This window comes from Alligator sinensis, unplaced genomic scaffold (genome assembly GCF_000455745.1).
Source record: "Alligator sinensis unplaced genomic scaffold, ASM45574v1 scaffold465_1, whole genome shotgun sequence".
In the NCBI taxonomy this organism is placed as follows: Eukaryota; Metazoa; Chordata; order Crocodylia; family Alligatoridae; genus Alligator; species Alligator sinensis.
In genome coordinates, this window is record NW_005841979.1 from 775,773 (window position 1) to 799,715 (window position 23,943).

Below are 23,943 nucleotides of genomic sequence, written 5' to 3' on the forward strand. Positions count from 1 at the left end.
TGCTACAACTCTAACTCTCCTGACTCCTTTGGCACCTATTTATTCCTTTCTATCTGTGCTATTACTTACATCCCGATTTGCCCTAGGTTAGAAAGATCAGAAATGAACTCCACGTGTGGCAGCTTCTTTGCATAGACACAGCATCTTTACTTTTTAAAATCTGACTTCACGAATTTATATCATAATTTACTGTGACCTGGTTCCATGGCTCCCTTCTTGTTGCTACAATAGCAAAACCAGTGAAAAATATATAGAAAACTAAGATATTCCTTTTTATTAAAATATCCTAATAATGTAATACTCTCTAGTGTACTGCTAAATCAGAGCTGAACAAGTTTGGCAACAACAAGGACCAGTCATTTTCCTCATAATATTTATGAGTCATGCTCTATCAGTCGCCTCCTTTTAATACTCTTCATTACATTTTTAACTGTTTACAGAAAGCCCTTTTGTTGATGGTTTTTTAAAGCAGAAGAAATATAACAAATAAACACTGTCATTATGAGCTGAAAATACCACTTCACGGTCATCAGTTTAAAAGCTATTACAATCAGCTGCCTCTTGCAGACTGTGGCTTGAGGCAAGGCACTTGAAATCAGAGATTAGCAGGAATAGGCACTTCCATTTCAAAACAGGGGGCTGTGCTACCAAACATCCTGAGCTCCTAATTAAACAAGGAAAATGTAGTTTCTAAATAAGAGATGGAGGTGACGGGAGGGAGAAAGGGAAATGAATTAGAACAACTAAACTAATACCTCAAAAGTGTGATGGAGTGGAGTTGTGTAACTCTTTGCCTGCCCCAAAAGCATGCAGCTGGCTTTTATGCTCTAATGATTGCATCTCATTCTGTTTTGCCACTTGGCTTCTCCTCAGCTCCTGCCTGAGCATATTTCTAAATGTCACTCACGTTTATGCAGGCCAGTGCACAAAACGAAATTAATTTAACTGAATGGCACATTAATATTATTACTTTTGACAGCATGGAAAACTTATTAACTATAGCATGTCACAAGGCCCCTCTTCGAGTGAATAGTCTAAGTACAACATTAAGAGGAAGTGTAATACATTCAAAGGATTTTTCCCCCTTTTTTAGAAGTCAAATTGCAAAGCTATTCCATAATTATAGCAAAATTGTGTGTGCATTGTAGCCACTCCAACGATAATCTTAGTCCTATTGTAACAGGACAAGAGAAGCTACAGTGCCCTTGCTTGATTTAAAAACATCAGTTGTAATAAGTATGTGCTCTTTAATGCTTAGTTAATGCAGTTCTTACTATCAAAGATTGTCTTGGATTCAAAAAGTGATTGAATCAGAGATTTTAAAATACAGACTGAAATTACACTGCATTAGAGGAAAATGTACAGGGTCAGGCAGTATCAGAGGACTGTAATTAATTTTTTTTTTGGTTCTCAAAGCCTAAGAACTCATGTGATCAAAGTTTTCCTTTGCACACACCCAAATTGACTCTGTATGCTACAATTTACTCTTTGTTTTACAGTAGCAGGTAAGATCTAAGTCAGTGACCAGAGCTCAGTTGTGCTAGGGGCTGTACAAACATGTAACATTCCTCATAGCCTTACAGTCTTGATTAATGACAAGAAAGGACAAATAAATTAAACCAGTGGGTGGAGATGAAGGGGAGGGTGGACAGGGGGTAGCAGTAACACTATTTATAATTGCCAGTAAATTCTGCAAAATGTTCCCGAAACTCTGGCAGCCTTCACTCCTCCAGCTGTGAAGATGCCTTTAAAATGCTATTGAGATTTCAAAATCAACAAGTCCCCTAGTTTCAGTAGGTCAATCAAAATCAATCAGCAAGACTGTGCCCGCAACCAACACAGTAGCCTCATTTACATGAATGACTCGGGCCTCCCGAGGCTGGGGGGGTTGGGGGGGCACAGTGACCACACATAGGTGGCGGTGGTGGTGTTGGCAGTGGGGGCGTGGCAGTGGCTAGTGGGGACTGCCCGCAGGAGGCCGTGGTGACATCGGTGACAAGGGCGGGCCAAGCGGTGACCACCCACAGGTGGCCGTGGTGAAGTCTACGGTGAAGGTGGGCTGAGTGAGGACTGCCTGCAGGTGGCTGCAGCAGTGTTGGTGGTGGTGGTGGGGGTTAGCAAGCGGCGATTGCCCACAGATGCTGGCAGCGGCCAATCTCATGGGGGGGGCACATGCCCCCCGCGTGCCTCCCCAAGGCATTCTCTATGCTTTTCTACACATGCGCATAACTGCGGAGTAGACTAATTAGCTTTGGAGTAAAGCACCATTGATAATACTGTTGGGGACAGTACTATCTTACGGTGGGGTAATGAAGGTAATTAACAGTGATTAAACACACATGTAGATGCTGACCACAGGAATACATTGTGCCTGGTCAGCTCAGCCAGCTGGGGACCAGATGTCTGCCTGCTGGCTAGCCACACAGCTCCACACTTTCAACACCCTTGTGCCCTAGCCAGCCCCTCCACTGCCCGATGCAAACACCCAGAGCCCTGGGCTGACCCCCTGTGGCTCTGGCCCTGGCATGAACTGCTCTGCCCTGAATCAAATTGCTGCTATCATGGGCACACAGGTAGAGGCTGCACTTAGGAGTACTTTGGCTCATTACTTTGAATAAATTGCATGTGAAGATGCATCCAGTGGGTTCTGCCTAACTTCTTCTTTTAAACATCTAACACTGAAAAGGAGCTTCTTTGTCAGAAGTTAGGCAGAGTTTATTACTCAGTAAGTTTTGGAGACTTAAGAGCATCTACCTGCAACCAGTACATACCAGTACCACAACCTGCAACCAGTACGTACCAGTACCTTTAACACTTAATAAAGAACAGCTCAAGAGCCAGCAAGAAGCAAGAAAATACAAGAACATGAAAAGCAAAAAAGTAACAACAAAGAGGCCCCAAACACAAAATTGTGTCAAGAGGAGTGAGAAAGCATGAAAATAAGCAAAAAGAAAAATCAAGAGACTTTTAGTGCTCCAGGAGCTCACATGTATCAAGCAGCCTGAAAAGAACAAAAATTGCTCTGATCAAGAAAACACAAAAGGGTCAGCTCAGCAGGTGAAGGAGTTATTATGGATTTTGGCCATCTTCCTCAGATGATAGGACACTTCAAGCTCTATGCATTCTGCTCAGGTGTTCACCTACAGTTTTCTTAAAAGTTTATAAAGTCCAATCAAGGTATTTAAGCAACCATCTCTTTTCTGTGGCCCTCCAAGCTTACTGAGCTCACAGAGATTCTCTCTGCCCTGAAGTTCCAAGGATGAGAAAACAGGAGCTTTCTCACTGCCAGAGACTACATCCATCTAGTTATGGAAGTCCCTCTGGGGCTGCCTTTGCTGCTAGTGCAATTCAGGCTGACATTAATATTGGTACCTTTATCACTCTCACTTCTCTTGTTTGAAAATCCTTGTTTGGTAAATGTATTTGAAGGGGTGTTTTTTGTCATTTTTTTGTAGGAATTAACTCTCATTTAGAGTTACCGTATTTCAAGATTAAAAAATGAGGACACCTGGCAGGGAGGGGAGGGGTAATATGATTGTGGGAAGTGGGCAGTGATGTACCTATCCCCTGCTCTGCCCCTCACACCAAAGCTACAGGCCCCCCAGCCCTGCTGCTGCCTCTCACTCCTGACCCAGAGTATGCCACCCTCTAGATCATGCTGATGCACTTCACTCCCAACCTGCAGCCCCCACCCCCCATCTCTGTTGATACTCCTCACTTCCAACTTGCAGCCCCCTGGAACTGCCTGTGCCATGTGTTCCTGACCCACAGTCCCCCTACCCCCCCGTTGCCCCTCACTCCCAAACCACAGCCCTCCCCAATCCTGCTGGTGCCCTTCACTCCCGACCCACAGCCCCCTGCTCCCCCAGCCCTGCCAGTGCCCCTCACTCCTGACCCACAGCCTCTGCTCTCCCCAGCCTTACAGTGTCTCCCAGTTGTCCCCTCCCTGCATGCACAGGCACTGTTGGTGCCACCAGCCCAGCCACACAGCTCCATGTTGCCCCTAAAGGTCCTCACCTGCCCTCTTCCCCCACTGGAGGGGTGGGTGCCTCCCCTACCCTACTGGAGCCCCAGCGCTGTGTGCACCCTGCTTCCAATTGCCTTCCCCTCACCCCCATTCCTCCTAGCACCAAGCAGATCCTTCCTAGGGCAAGCTAGGAAAGTAGCACTGGGAAAGTTTGATGCTGGGCACAGGCAGAGCACAATCCTGGACATTTGTTGATATTTTAAAAAACTGCCTGGATGGAGATGGGGGGACCCAAAAAAGGACATGTCCAGGGAAACCCGGACATATGGTAACCCTACTCTCATTTTATGTTGGGTTATCTTAAAACTGGAGTACATTCCCTGGCAATTCCCTATATCTCAGAGGCTACATTTTGTAAACACGTTATAAACTAATGCATAACATCAATCCCATTTAATCTACAATTGAATTATTATTTACTACTGTTCTGAATGTCTTGTCCTGCACATATTTCTTCTGTCTGATTGCAGCTTTGTCCCACATAAGAAGGTGGACAATTTTCCTGTTTCTACAATTTAATGAAAGAGTACTGCTTTATCTTTTTAGAACAGAAAATTAAGCAGTGGTCTTAAGTGACTCTTAGAAGTATGGTGAGCAGAATGTCACAACAACACAGTGCACACTGGGTTGTAAGTGCTGTAGGGTTTTCATTTTTGAAAACGTACTAGTAACCAGTGGATTCTGGTGCACTAGGAAAGAAAGTGTCCAGGTGTTCATGATATGGGTGCTTTGCAGAGCTGGGAGAACTTGCAAACTATACAAGTTCACTAGCAGAAATGTCCTTAGGGCAGTGACTTTCAGCACTCTTGGGTGCTTTGAGATCCTTTCAAGGGTGCCACAGGATGTCAGGCAATGTTAGCAGTGCTAAATGTGCAAACATGATTCATAAGATAAACCCAGAATTTAAAAGCATTCTGACCAGTAGTGGTCTTTGCAACAGAAGAATTGCTTTATTATTTTTCTGTAGTGGGAAATCAAGTGAAAACTAAGAGCTGACATTTTCTAAGGGGTACCTGCCATGAACCCCATTCCGGTCTGGGGATCCATAGTGTGTCTTGCATGATTTCAGGAGTTTGGTTTACTGATATGGCATATGTAGTCTCTACGTATAAGTAACTTCAAGCTGTTCTTAGCCTTATCATCCTTATTTTTATACAAATTGTGGTTTTTCATATAAAATGTATTTCTTATCTATTATAACAGGGCCAGGATTGCACAATATGATAAAGATTTTCAAGTGATAAACAAGTTTCTTTGGCACCTAAGGAGAGGCTGAAAAGCAGTAATCAGCATCTGACTGGAGCCTGTTTACTCACAAAGAGGCCCTCCCAGACAATGACAAATTTACATTTTAAAAGGAGAAAGCCTAACATCTGAAACACCTAGGAACAGGAAGAACATTTCTCACTGTGGTAGGAAATTAAGTGAGAGACAGAATCTTAGGGATAATGGATTACTGGTAATATTTTCCATGTCTGAAAGGATGCACATATTGTCTTGGTCTTAATTAGATCAGGAAAAAAATTTAGTGTGGTAAGCATATACTTTGTCGGGCACAGGAAGTTAGATACATAGTGTATGTCCCCCAACTCCAGAACCCAATGGGGGAGGCATGTGAATAGCCAGATAAGCACCTATACTTAAGCCTGCCTCAGGAACATGGTTTGGTCTTCACTTTTTCCCAGGGCATAGGGAGACACTGGAGATGGAGTCAAACTGGTATTGTTTGATTTAAGGTACAGGGGAAGAACAGGTCAAAACATCATTTTGATATTTTCTTTTGTGTATTCTTATAATTCTGTTTGTATCTCAATATATGGTTACTGATTTCTTATGCTTGTTCTTGTTATATAATAAATCCGTTTGTTATCTTTTAAACCCAGTCATTGCCAGTGTCACCTCTAATTCCAGATCATATAACCATATAGGCAAGCCCCACCTATGGACCTGGAATTCATCTTTTCTGAGCACATGACCAGACAATGGTGTGATTCTTCTAACCGGCAAAATCATGCTGCTAACTGCTGGCAAGGCGTAAGTGAGACAGGTAAGACTGAAACACCACAGGTCAAGGAGTTAATTCCTGGCACATCTCACATCTCAACTGCTTCTCAGTGGTCAAGCAGCAGACATAAAAGAGTGGTTTGGAGCAGGAAGGAAACCCTGAAGGTGTGAGTACCCTGGGAGTGCCTCAGGGGAGCACCCAGGCCACATCTGGGGGTTGGGGCATGTCACAGGACCTTGAGTCTATTGAGGGGTGCTATGAGTCTATCAAGGGGTGCATTTAATCTGAACAGATTGAGAAATACTGTTTTAAGGCATTTGCCAGAAGCTTCTTGTAGAAAATTCATCACTGAAATGATTGGAAAGGCATGGATGATTTCCGTGCGTATACACTAGTTCTCCTCCTTTCTGGCTACTGATAAAACATTCAAGCCAATCAGCCTACTCTTGGGGCAACTATAATTTAGTCTGAAGAACAATATTGTTTGCCTTTGGGCTGGAACAGTATTAAATGCAAATATTAGTGTAGAGAGCTTGAACCCAATTAAGATTACACAAGTAAAATCATTAGTCAACATTTCCAAGAGCATCATATGCTCAATTAGCAATATCTATAGGTAGCTACTTCCATTCTTATATTCCTCACTAAACATCTAAATTCATATATACTATTAGCTTATGCTACAAAATACATAATATGTGCAATGGAAAATTTCCAGTTTCTGCCACTTTGTAAGCTTAACTGTACAACCTTAATAATCACACTTGTTTTGGCTTTTCTGATCATAAATTATCAGCTAAAAACATCCCATTAGAAATCAATTAAGGCAATGGAATAGAATTCTACAGTGAGTTATGGAAGTTATGGACATACATACATAAATAATACAAAATACTAGGAAAGATATAAAAGGGACCAATCAAATAGAGTAAAACACATGGACTGAATAATCCAACTCAAGTTATTTTTTGCTTTGCTTTCTTTGATTCTATTGCTACTTTCAAATCTTTAATAAGGCACAGTGACACAGAGGCACACGTGTTACACTCTTGTGTGTCTTTTAACAATGAGACTCAAGCCCTAAGTGGCACTGTGCAGTACAAATAATAGCTATTTAATTTGCAAAAGCATCTAAATTATCCACAAGTAAGCTGCAATATGTGCATTGCCATTTCCTTTCTAATATAATAAAGTAACATTGCAATGGCCTTCCATTTCCAATGATAGGATTAAGCTGGTCCCTCCCACACAGGAATAGGAAATAGAAATAGCAAAGTCACAGAAAGTTGATGTAGGTGAATGTGTGAGAGAGGCTTATTGAAATGTATTTATATAGTTTGTCTGGCAGTTTAGACCATGAAAATACCCAGTGGTGGCCTTACTCTTTTGTTACTTGTACACTCCCACACAAAAATGCTCTCTCTCAGTTATTCATCTACAGTCCAACTCCTAAATTAATAAGTAGAGGTAGAAATTAAAATCCCTGGTCATTTTTACATGTGCTCCAGGAGGTGCGGGAGGCTTTTATTAGTAAGCGCTTTTAATTTAAAGCTCCCGTGAGTTATGCTTTAATGAAGTATAAGTTATTGGTCTTAATTAGACATGGTTCAGAATTTTCCAATGAAGCAGTGTTTTTCTGGAAAAAATAAAAATAAAAAAGTTTCAAGAACATTTTGGTTTTGATGAACTTCTGTGGCAACATGCTGGGCTTTCTAGCAGCTCATTTGATAAACCTGGAAGTCTAAACTTTTGGAGCCAAAGCAGCTGTGTGAATTCCCCTGGTCCCAAAGACCCTAAGGCTTCTAGGCTCCTTACCACAAAGCTGGGCTAAAGGCCCGCTCTCACAGAATCTCAATTTGGATGAGATCTTCTATGCTCCCTGTTCTGTAAAGCCTGTCCTAATATCCCAGGTTACTCAGGGCCCTGGTGGCCTCTTGGGCTGCTCTCAGAGAGTTTGGAACAGCTGCAGCAGTCCCTTGGAGATGGGGGAAACAGCTGCTTCATTCTGTTTTGAAATACATTCAGAAGCATTTTGATTTTTTAATTTTTATCAAAAGAAGGAGAGAGGTTTTTGGAATTTAACTTCCACATGCAATTTTGAATTTCTAATCAGAACAAAACACTTTTTCAAAATGTTGGAAATTCCCAGTTTGAACAGCTTCAGCTCTAAACAGGAGTAGCTGGTGAAATTAAAGGCCTGAGACATACGAGAAGTCAGAATTCCTGCCAAAGACCTCTCTGCATGCCAAAGTGTATTCTAAAGTGGGTGTCTACACATTCATTAATTTACTTTAGGTAATGCACATTACATCTAGTACCTCCAATTTTTTAAATCTGTGAATCTATGAAAAGTTGGCCAGAAAAGTGTAAGGCGTTTATCCCTGTTTACATGTAAAAAAAAGTAACATACAAATTTATAATGGTATAATTGATGATTGAGCTTGGGACTGATACATGTCTAGTTTTCATGACAGAGAAGAAGTAAACAGGAAAGCTTCTGAGTCTTTAACTCTGAAGCATTGTGCTGCTATTTAAGCTTGTAAGCAATGGTGCCAATTGTGAAGCTCTGAAGTGGAAATCCATGAAAAAGAAACAACATTATTTATTTATTTTGAGGCATATTGTTACTGCTGAAAATAGACCAAACTTAAATTTAAATTGCCCTGTATTTTCATCTATTGGACATTAGAAAATGTTAATTATTTATTCAGTTTTTCTTAATGGAAATGTACTATACCTTACAATTAAACATGCATTTATTTTCCCTCTGGCAGACAGAAACACAAACATACAACTCTTGATAAAGCAGTAAGATAAACGTTTAAGGTAGCTTTAGTGGCATTGAAATCTGTTCCATGTAGTATATTATATTTTCTAAATTATTCTGCAGTATTAATGAGCTTGTTCTAAGAAATGTTCTCAAGCTGAGAGAAACATTGAAATATTATACATGGTTATGCCAAATGTCCATGAAACAAAAGATCTCCTATTGTTGAAAGGGGATAACAGGGTTAGATTTGTCACCGACTTGGATTATGTAGTAACATATTGTGCTTTCTTTTAGAAGGTTCTGATATTGAAATATATAGGTTAATAATTAAGATAATAAAAAACAAGAGAAAATGAGGCTAAAAATGCAGAAAATGAAGAAAATTTACAGGAAGAAATTTCCTACTGTGCATCAATTTACAGCTTTTATCTCGTGTGCTACAGCATCTATAACAGTTGTATTTTGTTTCTGTATGTGTATACAGGCAAAAATTAATAAGAAATGACTAAAATGGCATGCTCTTTATAGAAAATGTGCCTCTTTTAAAACATCAGAGGAAATTAATGTTTAGCGTGACTGATTAATATAAAAGCCTAAATGAACAAACATATGCAGCATACACTAGAGCGAACTAATCTCTGGCTTGGGCACTAATAAGTAAATTCAAGATACCAGATGATGATGAACTGCTGTCAGTTTTAGAAACCTGAACCCAGATATCAACAACAGAGATTCTCCAATGGATCTTCAAAGTTACAATGGAAGAGAAAGAGAGGCAGAATTTAAATACTGTATATACTTGAATATAAAATGAGTCTGTTCCCCCCCAATCATCATGGGGAGAAAGCCCCCCCCCATCAGGATAGGGAAAAAGGCCCCTTATCTTACATTTGCATATGAAGTGAAGTGGGGAGTAGGCAGCTGCTGCAACTCTGACTCTGACCCTGAGCTCTCTGGCAGTAATATGGTTGTAAATGCAGATACAATCCCCAAGAGGAATATTTAAGATGACAGTATCATGAGGTTGAGTATCAGTCAATTTTCTCACCTCTAGACCCAGGACTAAACAATGAAAAACATGGGTACAGTTGATTCTCAGTTTAGAAGGAAATGAGAGTTGGGTGTTATCTATATACTGGTGACTGCAGTCCACAGTGCTTTGCACTGTCGCCCAGCAGCTAGCCGAGGTGATTAAATGGAGTCTCATGACAGTACACATGCTCAAGAACTACTGCAGTACCATTTTAACCTGTCAAAGCAACACAACCAAGTCAACAAAATGTCTTTGACAATGGTATTAAAGACTGCTGATGGAACTAATAAAATCATCATGGATGCTTCATTAGTTTCCATCACTACTGGCAGAGGATTAAAAAAAAAAGATAAATGTTTCTGTGCCATACATGGTCTTTATTTTTTACATAGGCGCAATGAGAATCCTGTGAGCAAAGGAGATGGAAGAATGATTCACATAAGTTTCATCTCCTGTCTAAGCAGTGTCTAAGCAATAGCAATAGCAGCCTAAGCATACATAGGATAGAAAATGAAGCTAAATTGTCATTAAACCATTCATATTTCCAGAATGACTGTATACTTTAAAAATGGCCAGGAAGGATGAGAAGCTAGGGGATCAGTTACTCTTACTGAGTTTTCTCATGAGAAGTGGGTGGCAATGACTTCAGTGTATACAGAGAGAAAGAAAGGCAAGAAGGCAGTTGGTTTGATCTTTAGCAAGTGGCCTAGTTCTGGGGCTGAGATTCCATAGAATCAGAATTCTAGATGACAAGAAAAGCTGTCAGAAAAGTACTACCTTTATAACTGTATGAACTAGACTATCTAATCTAGAAGAGCATTTATATAGATATTTTTTTCTTAAATATTTTTGCTGTGCGCCCCTTATTAGTTACTTGTGAATATCTTCAAATGATGCATATTATTTGCTTTGATCTGTATGACTAAAGCTAAAGTCTACCTATAATCAGTTTGTCAGGTGGAGACTGTGAAGCTTGCAGACAGCAAGGTCTTACAATCTAGAGATGTCAGTCTCCTTTTAACTTCGAAGGAAGAAAAGCATAAAACCCCAAAACCAAGACTTTCTATAAAAGGGGATTTTTCTACACATATCTCCATTCTTGTTTTGTGTAGCAAAATACTTTCCAGTCAGGATTAGGACTTCATAAACACAGAAAAAAGTGATCCCTCCCCAAAGAAAATTATGTTCTAATCTAAGATTAGATTTAAGGATATAAATAATCTAAGGATGTAACTAATCCCAACTGGTCTTTGTAGGTGCAATAATAACTACATATAGCTGTAATAAAGGAAATGTCAGTATAACAGCAGGAAGGATACATACTTACATAAACTAGCTATGTGCATAATTAGTTGGATTAGAGACGCGGTTTTCCTTTAGTTTAAATACTTGCTATTATCTCTCAAGGAAAGTACACAGGGAGAGACAGGCAGAAACACAGCAACATCATGCACTGCCTTATAATCTAACCCTTTAAAAGATACTGCTATAAACTGCCACAGAAGGTACAAATGATGATACTGGGCCATGTTTTAGAGTTCAACTGCACTTTTTTTTTTAAATAAAGGAATTCATGGTATCGATTCCTATCATGGCAACACTATAAAGCACTTCAAATGTCAGTTCAGCAAACTGTTAAGTTAAAGTGAAATACAACAAGCTCTGCAAAGAGGCTAAATGGTTACTATGGTAATGCTTGACATGATTTAAATTGATGTTTAAGAACTTGTATAAAAAAAAATGATTAATCTCTTTCTTTCCCAGATGACAATTTCCATACCTTTGCTTTAACTTCTTCAAAGTGCATTTTATACTGATGCTTCTGGAGACAAAAATGCCTCAGTTATTCATAGAGATGGTACAATGTGGATAGAAATAACACTATCCCACTTTTATAACCTGCCTCAACTTTTTATTGAATGGACCAATTTCTCCAGTTGAGATTTGCACTTTCTTTCTGTCTGTTAAAATGCTGGTCAGGCTGGGTACCTCTACACATGCATTGTGCTTTAGCTAATGCCCATTAAATCTAGTATCTCTTGGCATTTTTGCACGTGCTCTGGGACACTGCACCAGGTGCTTTAGTTAGCGAGCTGTGCTATTTAAAAGTGCCCATGTGTCACGTGTATCAGTGTCCCCATACTGAAAAAATGGCAGTGGGGCACTTTGAACTAAAGCTCATTAAATGTGTTTTATTTCAAAGCACGCTGCCATCAGTGTGGGGATGCATGGGGATACTGATACATGTAACGCAGAAGGGTGCCAGAGCACATCAATTTCCGCGCTTCAGCAGACTTGATTAATCGAGCCTCCTCCAATGCACTGGATTTCCAGCACATTGGAGCAGGCTCCTGGCACACTCCTGTAGGAGCCCGCTATTGTAAGGTACTAAGAAAATGTGCATTAGCTTGCCTTAATGAAAATTAATTAAAGAGCATGGAGTACTTTTACATGTGCTCTGGGTGTGGGGAGGGCGACATTTTAATTAGAGCACCTCTGAAAGGCGCTCTAATTAAAGCACTGCTGTATCTCCTGTATCAGTGTCCCCAAGTTAAACATGGCAGCGGGGGGGCTTGAGCTAAAGCTCATTCAACAGGCTTCAGTTTAAGCACCCCTGCCACCATTTTTAAGCGTAAGGACACTGATACACAAGACGCAGGAGGCTGCTGGTATGTGGCAATTGCCACACACCAGCAGACTATTAATCAAGTCTTCTCTGATGCACTGGGATTCCAGCACATCAGAGTAACCATGCATAGGCACCCATGGTTTTTAAGTGACGCTTGATGCGCTTTGGCCTATTTTAATGCTTTAATGTGCTTTAATATGCGTTAAAATAGACTAACGTGCATTAAAGCACACATGTATACTGGCCATATACTGGCCAGGCTCTGTGGATTTGCAAAGAGTGCAGGGAGAATGCAAAGCATTTCCCTTCCCTCTTTGCACTAATTTAAAGCATGGACTAATATCCTGCTAAGGGAAACAGCCCACAAAACCCTGATCCCTGCCCTTCTACTGCAGCAGATTTAGTAGAGCAGGGAGTATGCTGCAACCACTGCCAAGTTGTCAGAGTTACTGTTATAACTGGCGAGCTGCAGAAGAGACTCTAGGAATCTCTTTGCCTCTTCACTGCAAGACAACTTTCTAGGAGTATCTCCAGTATGGAGGAAAGAATCTTCCATTTTGACTGGATTTCAGCCAATGTCAGTGACTCACATAACAATGTGAACTAATGACCTCTCTGTAAATGACCGTGTAACACTTCCACCACCTGTGCAGTCCAGGCTCTCCTTAAACCTTTTAGAAAGAATTAGTTGAGAGCATTTTGACCTCTCTCGCCTTGTTTCTAAGAAGCTTATGGAAAAACAGGCATAACATCACTTTTCAAGTGACCTAGAATGTGAGACAGTCAGGTTTAATGCACTTGATTTTAACTGGCTTTGCCATTCTCTTTATTGTCTGTCCTGATTTTGAACATTAAAAAAAAAATCTTAAAAAAAAAAAAAAGGAGATCCTCACTCTTTTATTCCTACCTTTTCCCTTGTAATTTTACTATTCTTTGCATACCTTCAGCAGAGCTGTCAGGAAGTTCCTCTGTTTGGTATTATTCTTTTTGCATATTGATTCCTAGGGAGATGTTTAAACTGTTGCTGTAAATCTACGGACACAGGGAAGCACTCTTCACCACATTAGCTCACAATGCATATCCACACATGAAAGTTAAATTGGTAATTCACTTGTTTCTAACAAATAAGTAGCATAAGGTTTTCTAACCTCCAAACGCACTCTGGATAGCATGTTGCCCAGCTGCACTTAATTTCTGTATATCCAGGCAAGACGCAATAGTCTTTTTTTCTTTTGTTTTCAAGTGAGTCCATTATGCCCCTCATTATGAAACAAAAATGTCTGTGACTATCAGGTACATGTTTCTTCTCCAGAGGTGGAATACAAGAAGGTAGAGGTATAATAGGATTATCAAGGGCATGAATGCAAAAGTGTTGAAATAGGTGGTGATACAGAGCCAAAAAGAAATACCGCTGTGCAGTGTCAAATGCTCTGTTGATCTCAGTGGGTATTAGCTCTGAAATGATAACATTATACATTCCACTTTTTAGGATAAACTACCTCATTAACTCCTGATGATTAAATCAACCTGCTAAAATACTTAGGCCATGAACAGGCATTCATTTTTATCAGTGGAAGTTTCTGAGAAACAGTAGAAATCCTACCAGGAGAGGGAGCATGCATATATTCAACCTGCAGTTGTGCCCTCTCCCCTACTCTCCTGGCCTTCACCAGAACAGGGTGATCCTGAGCTGGGGAAGGTGTGGTGAGCAGCGAAGTGGCAGGGAAAGATTCCCTGTGTCTTCCTCAGTAGGCCAGGTCCACTGCTCTACTCCCAATCTCCAGGAACAGAGGGGAGCAACGCGGAAAAAAACCCAGCCCATTCCTAAAGCCAGGAAGTACTTGGTTTGGGGAAGAGGCAGATAACAGTGGAAGATGCCCATTTCCTCTCCCAGACTGATCTGGGAGGGGCCTGGAGTCCTCAACTTTTTCTCAGACGACTAGGTGGGGCCCAGAGCTGAGTGGAGGGAGCAACAGCATAAAGCCCACTCCTCAGAGCAGTCCAAAGGGGGGACAGAAGGAATAGGGCAATGCACCCCCCACCCATTCCCTGACTGGGCAATTCCCAGTCTGTGGAACGGTGGGGAGCCTTGATCCTCTCCCAACCCTGGAAGATATTTCTCCCAGAAGGGGCATGTTTCTTCCCAAGAGGAATTGAATGAAGGTTTGTATACTCATAGTTTCTACCAGGAGAGTGGTGATTCTTCTGGTAGAAACATAATACCTGTATATGGCCTTAATCTCACAAATTAAAGCTCTCTCCCAGGTTCTGAAAGTCTCTACCTGACCTCTATCTCAAGGCGAAAATGTTCAACTCCTTCCAAAGAACAGCTGTCACACAGAATGGAGTATATACAATATAAAATTCTGCAGTGTCTTGAAAGCTTAAAAATTAGGAGAAACATACAATAAGATGGTCTCAATTTGAAATTAAACAATATAGCTGAGAACACAGAAACCTATTCTAAAATTCCATTAAATTAAAAGCCCTAAAATTTTAAAATTTATCTGACACTGTGACAGCATTCCCACAGGGATAATGATACTTTTCTTTATAAAGCACTAGGATAGCCATGGAGCTATGTAAAAGCTAAGTACTATTACAAGAGAACGAAAAGGCCTATTAGATCCGCTGTCCAACCTTTATATCAGAAAAATGTCAGTGATTTGCTGTTTGCATAAATGCCCTTCTCTTTTAACCCTTACCTACAAAGCTTTGCCACTGGGGATTCAATAACTAGATGGCTTATTAGTTTAGTTGAGTTTTAATTTCAGTGAAGTGTGTGTTGGTGTTAAAACAAAAAGACCTGCTCTATGCCCAAATCCTCTGCAGATACAGATGGCTCCCAGCAGAGCAGATCTGTGGTGTGTGGAAGGGGAATGATGCCAGCAATCTGTGCACAGGCTCTCAGCAGGCAGAAAGTTCTTCTATCCATAGAAGGGGGTTATGAGGCTTCTTTCATCATGCATTCAAATACCTTGATTATTAGGATAGTATTTGGGCCTATGTGAAAATTTGTCAAAATATCTGGAGGGGGAAAAATGAATAATTTGCAATAAGTGGGCCATGGCATTGAATGTGACTCACAATGAGGGAGCTCTCTCTAGCCCACTGAACTGGAGTGCTAACACCCAAGGGACTCAGATAGAGATAATGACAATGACATTTGTTAGCAAGCTCCTTTTAGTGCCTCTTTTCTTCTCACTCTACCCAAAGTCTTACATGCAAGAAGTGATGGAAGACAGTAGTCCTTCCATCTCTTCCACCTTTCCTGTGATGTTAAGGATTTGTTATATTAGCAGTAAGGCACAATGAATTTAGGGCTTTTCATTCATGCATAATGGCCTACTCAATATGCTGCAATCATTGTGTAGATTGATGCAGGCTTGCAAGACTCCCACAGTGCATAGCAAATGCTTAGACAGAGCTCTTATTTTCCTAAGTGTGTTACTGACATTTATTATTCAGCCTTTTCCAAGATGCCATTCAAATTGGGCTGGGTCATGAGAGGTAGAGAGAAGCATCTAACATTTCATTAAATCCTCGTCCCCTGACTTCATTCCAGACCCTTTCAAAAATGGGGCTGAAGAGCATGGTGGAGCCTCATGAGCAGAAAGGAGACCAACAACACAAACTGGATTTCTCCTTTGTGATTATGCTGTTCATTAAAATGTATGTGTTATTATGGGAAACAACTGAATCCCACATGAAGTAGGAGAAAATAAGATCTTTGTATTCAAGTTGATTGAGGTCACTTAGATGACTCTTACAAAGTGATTGGTCATGACTACCATTAATGCTCTTTGGAATATAACTTACTTCAGGGCTATAATTAAAATGTTAAGAATATATCAGAATCTGATTTCAGATCCATTTAATTGCCAACTTACTTATAATTCCACTTAGTGACAAATTGTTAGGACCTGAAAATCCCAACTGATGATACAAGTAACCCTCCCCGCCCAAACCTACAAACCAAACAACTAACCCCCATGATCTTTCTCATGCAAAGTATATTATAACTGAGCAGACTATACACAAATTTGCTTTTCAATGATGAATGTTACATTCTGCAATTCTAATATGTGGAATATGTTATAAAATGTCTTTGCAGTAATTTAAGATAATTACATTTGCCATACAATTCTGGATAGAATCCAATCGCTTAGGGTCTTAATTCTATTTTTACCATGGCTTATAATTAGTAGGCCTGGTTGCTGTACCATGCTGTTGAGCACTAACAAGATATAAGCATGTGTCTATTGCTGCACATCTGGCCTAGGTAAACTTTGCTGTACTATTTGTAGCAGCAGTTTTATATTTGTTAATTCTGTGTAATTTGCCAACCAAAATGAAGAATGGGTAGTCAGGAATTATTCAGAAGCATTTCTAGTATCTGAGCCTCAGGAACAAGCTGAAAGGTATGAATATTTGTGAACACACCCCCTTAGCTGATTAACACTTTCTCTCTCTCTCTTTTTTCTCATGATTACAAAATATACAGACTCCCCCAGATTTTATCTAGAGTAGACTACTGTTATTTTAAATGTGTGGCCATTTGCTAGTAGATAATATTTTGGGGTATGTTCTAGAGGCCTGAATGCTTGAAGGCTATACAAATTATGAGGGTAGTAGCTTTGATTTCTGGAGAAAGCAAAAGGTTACCACACATCAGCTACTCTGTCCTTAGAATAAACTCAGATAAAGATTCTGCAGGTAAAATAATTGGCTTGGTAGGATCTTTTTTATATCACTGCTGCAGAGTAAGGGAACAGACCATGATCAATAATGGCTGCATATTAAGTATTTGTAAGATATCAAATGAGACAGAAATTTCCCTTGAAATAACCCTCCAAACTATTTTCCAATGCTTATGTTCTTGATCCTGGGAGAGATTATGTTTCTAGAATAATTATAAACAATGAACACTACTCTCCAGAATCAAATCATTCACTGGTTAAAGAGTCTTAACCCATGCTAAGTACCCTTTAAACCAGGGGTGGACAAAATATGGCCCGTGGGCCAGATCCAGCCCACCAAGTGATCCTATTCAGCCTATGTCAGGTCCCTTGGCCTTGCACCGCCCAGGTGGATTCCCAGGTAATGCACAGCCTGGGGGGATTCCCAGGATGTGGTGGGTCTAGCTGGTCCTGCTTCTTCTGGGCCCCTGCCCTATCTGTGCACATGGATTTCAGGCACATGGAGCTGCAGTCTGTATGAGTGGGCAATGGGGCAGGAGTGGTGCAGCAGACAGACTCAGCTTCTTGGCAGCCCTTGCAAGTGCATGCCCTGCCACTGCTGGACCCTGGCACTGTTGCCTGGGCCCCCTGGGCCCATCTGCCCTGCACCAATTGCCAGGGCACCAGATGGAGCGGGTGGGTGGGTGAGGTCTCCAAGAAGACCAGCCCAGGACCTTTGTGTGCAGGGCATGCTCGGCTAGGCAGATGGGATGGGGATGTGGGTGGGTGGAGGGTGGAGTCTGGGAATGGGATGGGTGGGTGAGGGCTGGATGTGGGATTACAGGGCAGTGACAGAGTAGAACTGGGGACCAGGGCAAAGCTGTGATATGCTCCCAGCTCATCCCTGTGATGTATTTCCCTGTCGCAGGGACATGTGGACAACAGATTGTGGCACTACCTTGGGCCCCGGCCCCATACTGTCACTGCCCTGCAATCCTGGCCCTGTCCACCATCCTGGCTCATGGATGTCATTCCCTGCCTGTCTGCAGCACCATCCCATCTGCCCGGCCAAGCATGCCCTGCCCATGGGTGTCCTGGGCTGGTCTTCACGGAGATCCTACCTGGCTGCCTGCCTGCTCTGTCCAGCCCCCCCAGAGGTGGGTGTGGGGTGGATGGGCCTGGGGCCAGATAGGATAAATTGGCATCTCCCTGTCCTCCCCGCCCCCAGCCACCATGACAGATGGTATAAACAGCTTTGACAGGGGGCCAAGGCCAGGTCAGCACCCCTCTCTGCCCTCTGGCCCTCAAGAGCTCACTAAAACTCCTTAAGTGGCCCTCAGCCAAATAATTGCCCAGCCCTGCTCTAAACCATTTAGAGGCAAGGGCTATCTTTGATCTATTATTCTCAGGTTGCTCCAGGGTAATGTTAGTCTTCTCTGGGGAGATAAAATATTCTATTTTCATTGTCCCATCATCCTGGGGTGCCCCATCCCACAGTCCCTGTGGTGATTTCTCCACCTCTGAACTATATGACATCCTCTCACCTCCACTCCCACCCCAGAGGAGGGATAGAGTCCTGGTTCCTGTGCACACCTCTGCTCGCTGGGCCCTCTAATGGCAAGTCCCAGTTGTGCAGGTCTGAGACAGGATTAAGCTTTAACTTTTGACTTCTCTGAAACTGTTCTAACTTTATGACTCATTTAAAATGTTTTAGAAGTAACCTGTAACAGCACCAGTAAGCTGTAACCTGTAACAGTTGCTGGCAAATCTAGGGCCAGTGTGCTTCTGTGTGTCGCTGCTAGGGAGCCAGTAAGCAGGACACTAGCCAAACCCCTGCTCGCCAGGCCTCTCTAGTGACAGATAAGAGCTATGCCCATTGTGGAGGGTATTAATCTCAAATGTGCAACTGTTTGGTATGTGCTAACTTAACATCTGATAGCTTTCAGGAATGTTAGGTCGGTGTTAAATTGTAACATGTAACTACAATTGTAACTACACCCCTAGAAGGTGGTGATAGGTGAGTCCTCATTCTCTCTCAGGACCTTTCCTGTGGGGTCTCCAAAGGCTTCATCTCATTTCCTTTCCTATTCAATATGTATATGAGTCCATTATGTGAGATTGTACAGAGATTTGGAGTGAGAGGCCATCAATATCCAGATGACACCCAGCACTACCTCTCTTTCAGACTTGACCCTGGCCTAGTAATTTTGATCCTCTCCCACTGCTTGGTCGCTGTTGGTTATTGGATGCAGTTGAACCAAATGATACTGAATCCAGACAAGACAGAGGTGATGGGCAGAGGAGTGGGCGGACCAGTGACTTGGGGGGGGGGGGGTGGATTCGGACACCTATTATTGATGGGCTTCAGTCAAGTTAACAGCCAAGAGGTGCCCCTGAATCCTCTACTTCAGCGTTTCTCAACCTGTGTGTTGTGACCCAAAAGTAGGTTGCAAGTGTATATGAAAGGGTCACAAGCACACTTTAAAAATGGATCAACAAACATTTAAAAATGGGTTCTCTTTTAAAGGAGTAAAATGTGGGAAACAATGGCTTTTCCCTTGCAGATTGGCAGAGTTCCAGCCTGCAAGGGGCTGCTTGGGCACCCCCATGTCTCACACATTTAGGGGCTGGACCTGGGGGCAGGGGGCAGCGGGTCAGGACTGAGGGGCAGTAGGTTGGAATTGGCCATTGATGTTTACAAATGGTCTTGGTACAAAAAAAGATTGAGAACCATTGGTGCACTGCACCTGAATCTCCAGGTGGAGCTGATGGCTAGGAATGCCTTTCACCAGCTCAATCTGGTGAGAAGTCTGTGACCTTTTCTTTCCATTATCATCCATGCCTTTTTCACCTTATTGCTAGACTATTATAGTACACTCTGTATAGGGCCACCCTTGGAGACTACTAGGAAGCGGAAGTTGGTGCAGAACATGGCAGCCTGCCTTCTGATGTTTGGGTTGCCAGGAGCACATAACGCTGGTGCTCCAGAGGCTGTACTGACTTCCAGTAGGTTTCCAGGTGCTGTAAGGTCCTAAACAGTTTGTCTAAAGGGGTGCCGTCTCCCTTTTGTCCCATCACATCACTAAGATTAGCCAAAAGGAACTTCCTGTGCACCTTCAGTGTGCAGTTCATCCTCAGCTCTGAAAACTCTTAGGCTCACTAGAGCCTGAACCTAGGCCTCTTTTGGAGGGGGCTGTAAGACCTTCCTATCTAGGCAGGCATTTAGCAAATAAAGCTAGGCTGAGATACTGTTTAGTGGGAGGTCTGTTTTCTGCCAATATTCTAGTTCTCTTTAAAGTTTTTTGGTCCTCTTTTTTTTCTCATATTTCATAAGTTATTCCTGCTCTCACTGTAAGCTGCCCTGAGCCTTTGTTGGGAAGATGGCATATAAAACAAATGAATGAATGAATGCTCAACAGAGATTGTTATCCATCACATTACAAATGAAACCCAACACTAACCTGTATTATTGTGTTGGCCGTCTGCACTGGAAAATAATATTTTTGTTTTAAATCTTTTTAATTCCTCAATTGACTATATTTCATGCTCTCTGTAATATAGGGATATGAAATACTCGATGCCACAAAAGGTAATAGGGTAAAAGTCCAGTTTTTGGAACTGTGAACTTTCATCATATAATAAAGTTTGGAAGGATCAAACATGCCTTGATTTAATACTTTCTGACATTCCAATTTGCACAAACTAAAGAATTGTTGCCCAGCATCAGGCCTCTTGTTCTAATCTGATTGACACATCTCTTTTGACCTTTTGCTTTAAGAGTGGAAAAGAAATATGCCTTATTACAAGGACACTAATGTCAAAAACATTTTCAATAAATGAATCCTAGAAGAGAAGTTGTGATCAAGAAAATGCCACCTAATATAGTCTAATGCCCGGTTAGATGATATAGCCATCAGAACTTAACATGGAAGAATCAGTTAGTAAAACCTATCATTTTAGAAAATCTGAGAAGACATAGGGACTTCTCTGCCAACAGGGAAGAATGAAAATTTAATTCAACACATTGCTACCAACTACAAATCTAAATCCAACATTCAGCTTTTCTTCAAATGTATTAAGGATGGATTTCATCCAGAGGTTGTCCCTTTAATTATAAGAATCCAGGTCAGAATGTAAGGAAATGTACTGGCTAAATTAGACAATAAAGAAGTCAGCCTCAAATTTATTCTACTCTCACCAGAAAAGTGAAACATGCTGTGCATTCTTACGACCATGAGTGGGCAGCTATTATCTGGCAATCAAAAGGAATAATAATATAAAATTTGAGAAAATAATGTTCTTTTAATAAGCAAAAAGTAGATGTGCTGGTATGAACAACTCTACAGAATGCACAATTTAGTTATTTAACATTTCCAAAAAGTAGCATGGGTGCCTGGAGAATATTACTTTACATGGCAAACAACAAGAGCCCTGTTCCAAAGAGGGCGCAAAATACTGGGAACCATAGAAACAGGAAATAGAAAAATAATCAAATAGTTCAGTACACTTCATTCCAAGTGTGTTTTAATGCATCATTTTAATCATCTAATGTAATTCATTGTTATTGGGCACATCTACACAAGATGCTTTAATGAGCAGTGGATTGTTCTACTGCACATTAGCGCGTCACGGAAAAAACATGCTAATGTTCTAATGCGCAGTAAAATTCGTTTACTGTGCATTAAAAGTCACAAAAAAATGTTTACCTTTGCTACTGCGCATTAGTGCAGCTTCTGCACCTTTATCTAGTACCTCATATTAGAGGGTGGCTATACATGAACAGGGAGGTTGCTTTGAAGTGCTGTAATTCCAGTGCATCAGAGCAGACTCGATTAATTGAGTTGGCTGCAGTGTGGCAATTACTGTGCTGCAGGAGCTTCCCACATCTAGTTTATCAGCATCCCCCAGCTTCAAAATGGCAGAGGGGTGCTTTATCTAAAGCTCATTGAACGAACTTTAGATAAGTGCCCCTGCTGCCATTTTGAAGTGTGGTGATTCTGATATATGAGATGCTCTGGGCTTTTTAATTAGAGCAGCTCTCAGAGCTGCTCTAATTAAAGCGCCCCCTCCCCCTACTCCTGGAGCATATGTATAAATGCCTAAATGCCTTCTAGAGGTACTAAATTTAATGCACAGTGGCAAAGATGCATTAATGAACATGTAGATGTGCCCACTGAGTAGTATTCAGTATAGCATGTTAACAAAAAGATCAATACCTACTCTCACACTCAGATACTTAGAGATAGATGTATTCAGATCTATGGTCACAATTAAGTATAGGGGCAAACTGATCCCACTGTTTAATGGCAAATACAGACATGCATTTTGTGGGTACACAGTGCACTCACTCAAGTAAAATTTCACCCTCTATTAAGCTTTTTTCCCTGAGATCAAAGTGAATGGAGTGTCAAAAACCATTGGAAGCAGAGGTAACAAACCATAATGCAGCATGAACACTTTCTGATCTTATACATGTTTACAAGAAGCTTTGTTTCATGATTAATAGAAAATTAATCAGGCTAACACAAGGTTGGGATTATTTTTGTGGCTGTAAATCAGTTCTCAATTAATAGTTTAACCATTTCTTCAACAGAGGATGAAAGTCTGCCACCCAAAACAGTTATGTTTTCCTACCTCTTCCTTCTCAGCACTTTGCAAATCTCGCCACTCCTCAGTCACATGACCAAAGTCCACCGTGTTCATGGCAACCTTATATTCCCCAATAATATCATGTTTGGAGAAGCGATCAAAGTCATATACTGCCATCACTAAGGTTTTTCCACCCAGTTCAGAGTATGGCACCTATAAAGAAAAGAAAATGACAAACTTCAAAATGGAAAGAATAAAGCTGGGGTTACTGCAATGCAAATCCATTTCTATGGTTTATCAGCTGTCATCTTGGGTAAATTGAACTTGGGGAAATTCTGAGGTATAGTTTTTTAGTCACCTGATGCACTGTTTTCTGAGACTAGAATATGGCACTCAATAGCATAATGTGGCAGCTCACTCATCACTCTTATTGTTTGTCCTCTGTCCTCAAAATTATTTTGTGGGTGGTGAAACTGAAACTGGAGGCCAATTATTTGCCCCAAAGATACATGAGCTTCTAATCCTCTACTATCTTTACCTCAATAAATCATGCTGTCAACAGTCAGAAGAGGACAGCCTACAGACTGATGAGAAAGTACAGACCTAGCTTACTGCTTCTGACATAAAGAACTAGAGATTAAATAGTTTCCTTACAGTGCAACTATCTATTATTTACTCAGGCATATTTTTCAACATGGTACCTTATATGGTGGCTGTGCCTTAAGGAAATGATCCTTCAGGCACAAAGCAAGATGATCCCGATGCGAGGGAAAAGAGGGAAAGGGGCCAGGAGGCTTCCTTGGCTGACCAGAGAAATCCAGGGCAGCCTAAGGGCCAAAAGGGGAGCACATAAAAAGTGGAAACAGGGAGAAATCACCAAAGACGAATATACCTCCTCTGCTCACGCTTGTAGGGAGGCAGTTAGATGGGCCAAAGCTACCATGGAGCTGAGGATGGCATCCCAAGTAAAGGACAATAAGAAATTGTTTTTTAGATATATTGGGAGTAAAAGGGAGGCCCAGGGAGGAATAGGACCCCTGCTAAATGGGCAGAAACAATTGGTGACGGACAGGGGGGACAAGGCTGAACTCCTCAACGAGTTCTTTGCCTCAGTGTTCCTAAGCGAGGGGCACGACAAGTCTCTCACTGGGGTTGTAGAGAGGCAGCAGCAAGGCGCCAGACTACCATGCATAGACCCTGAGATGGTGCAG

At 41.5% G+C, this 23,943-nt stretch overlaps 1 protein-coding gene across 6 annotated transcripts in view; it reads right to left on the reverse strand.

Annotated features, from left to right (window-relative positions):
- SYT1 (synaptotagmin 1) overlaps window positions 1-23,943 on the reverse strand; it is a 575,639-nt gene that overhangs the window by 96,926 nt on the left and 454,770 nt on the right. For all 6 annotated transcript variants that reach the window (XM_025200918.1, XM_014518734.2, XM_025200919.1 and 3 more), the window contains one exon: window positions 22,778-22,945. In XM_025200918.1, the coding sequence (XP_025056703.1) occupies window positions 22,778-22,945 (168 nt within the window). The remainder of the gene's footprint in view (window positions 1-22,777; window positions 22,946-23,943) is intronic.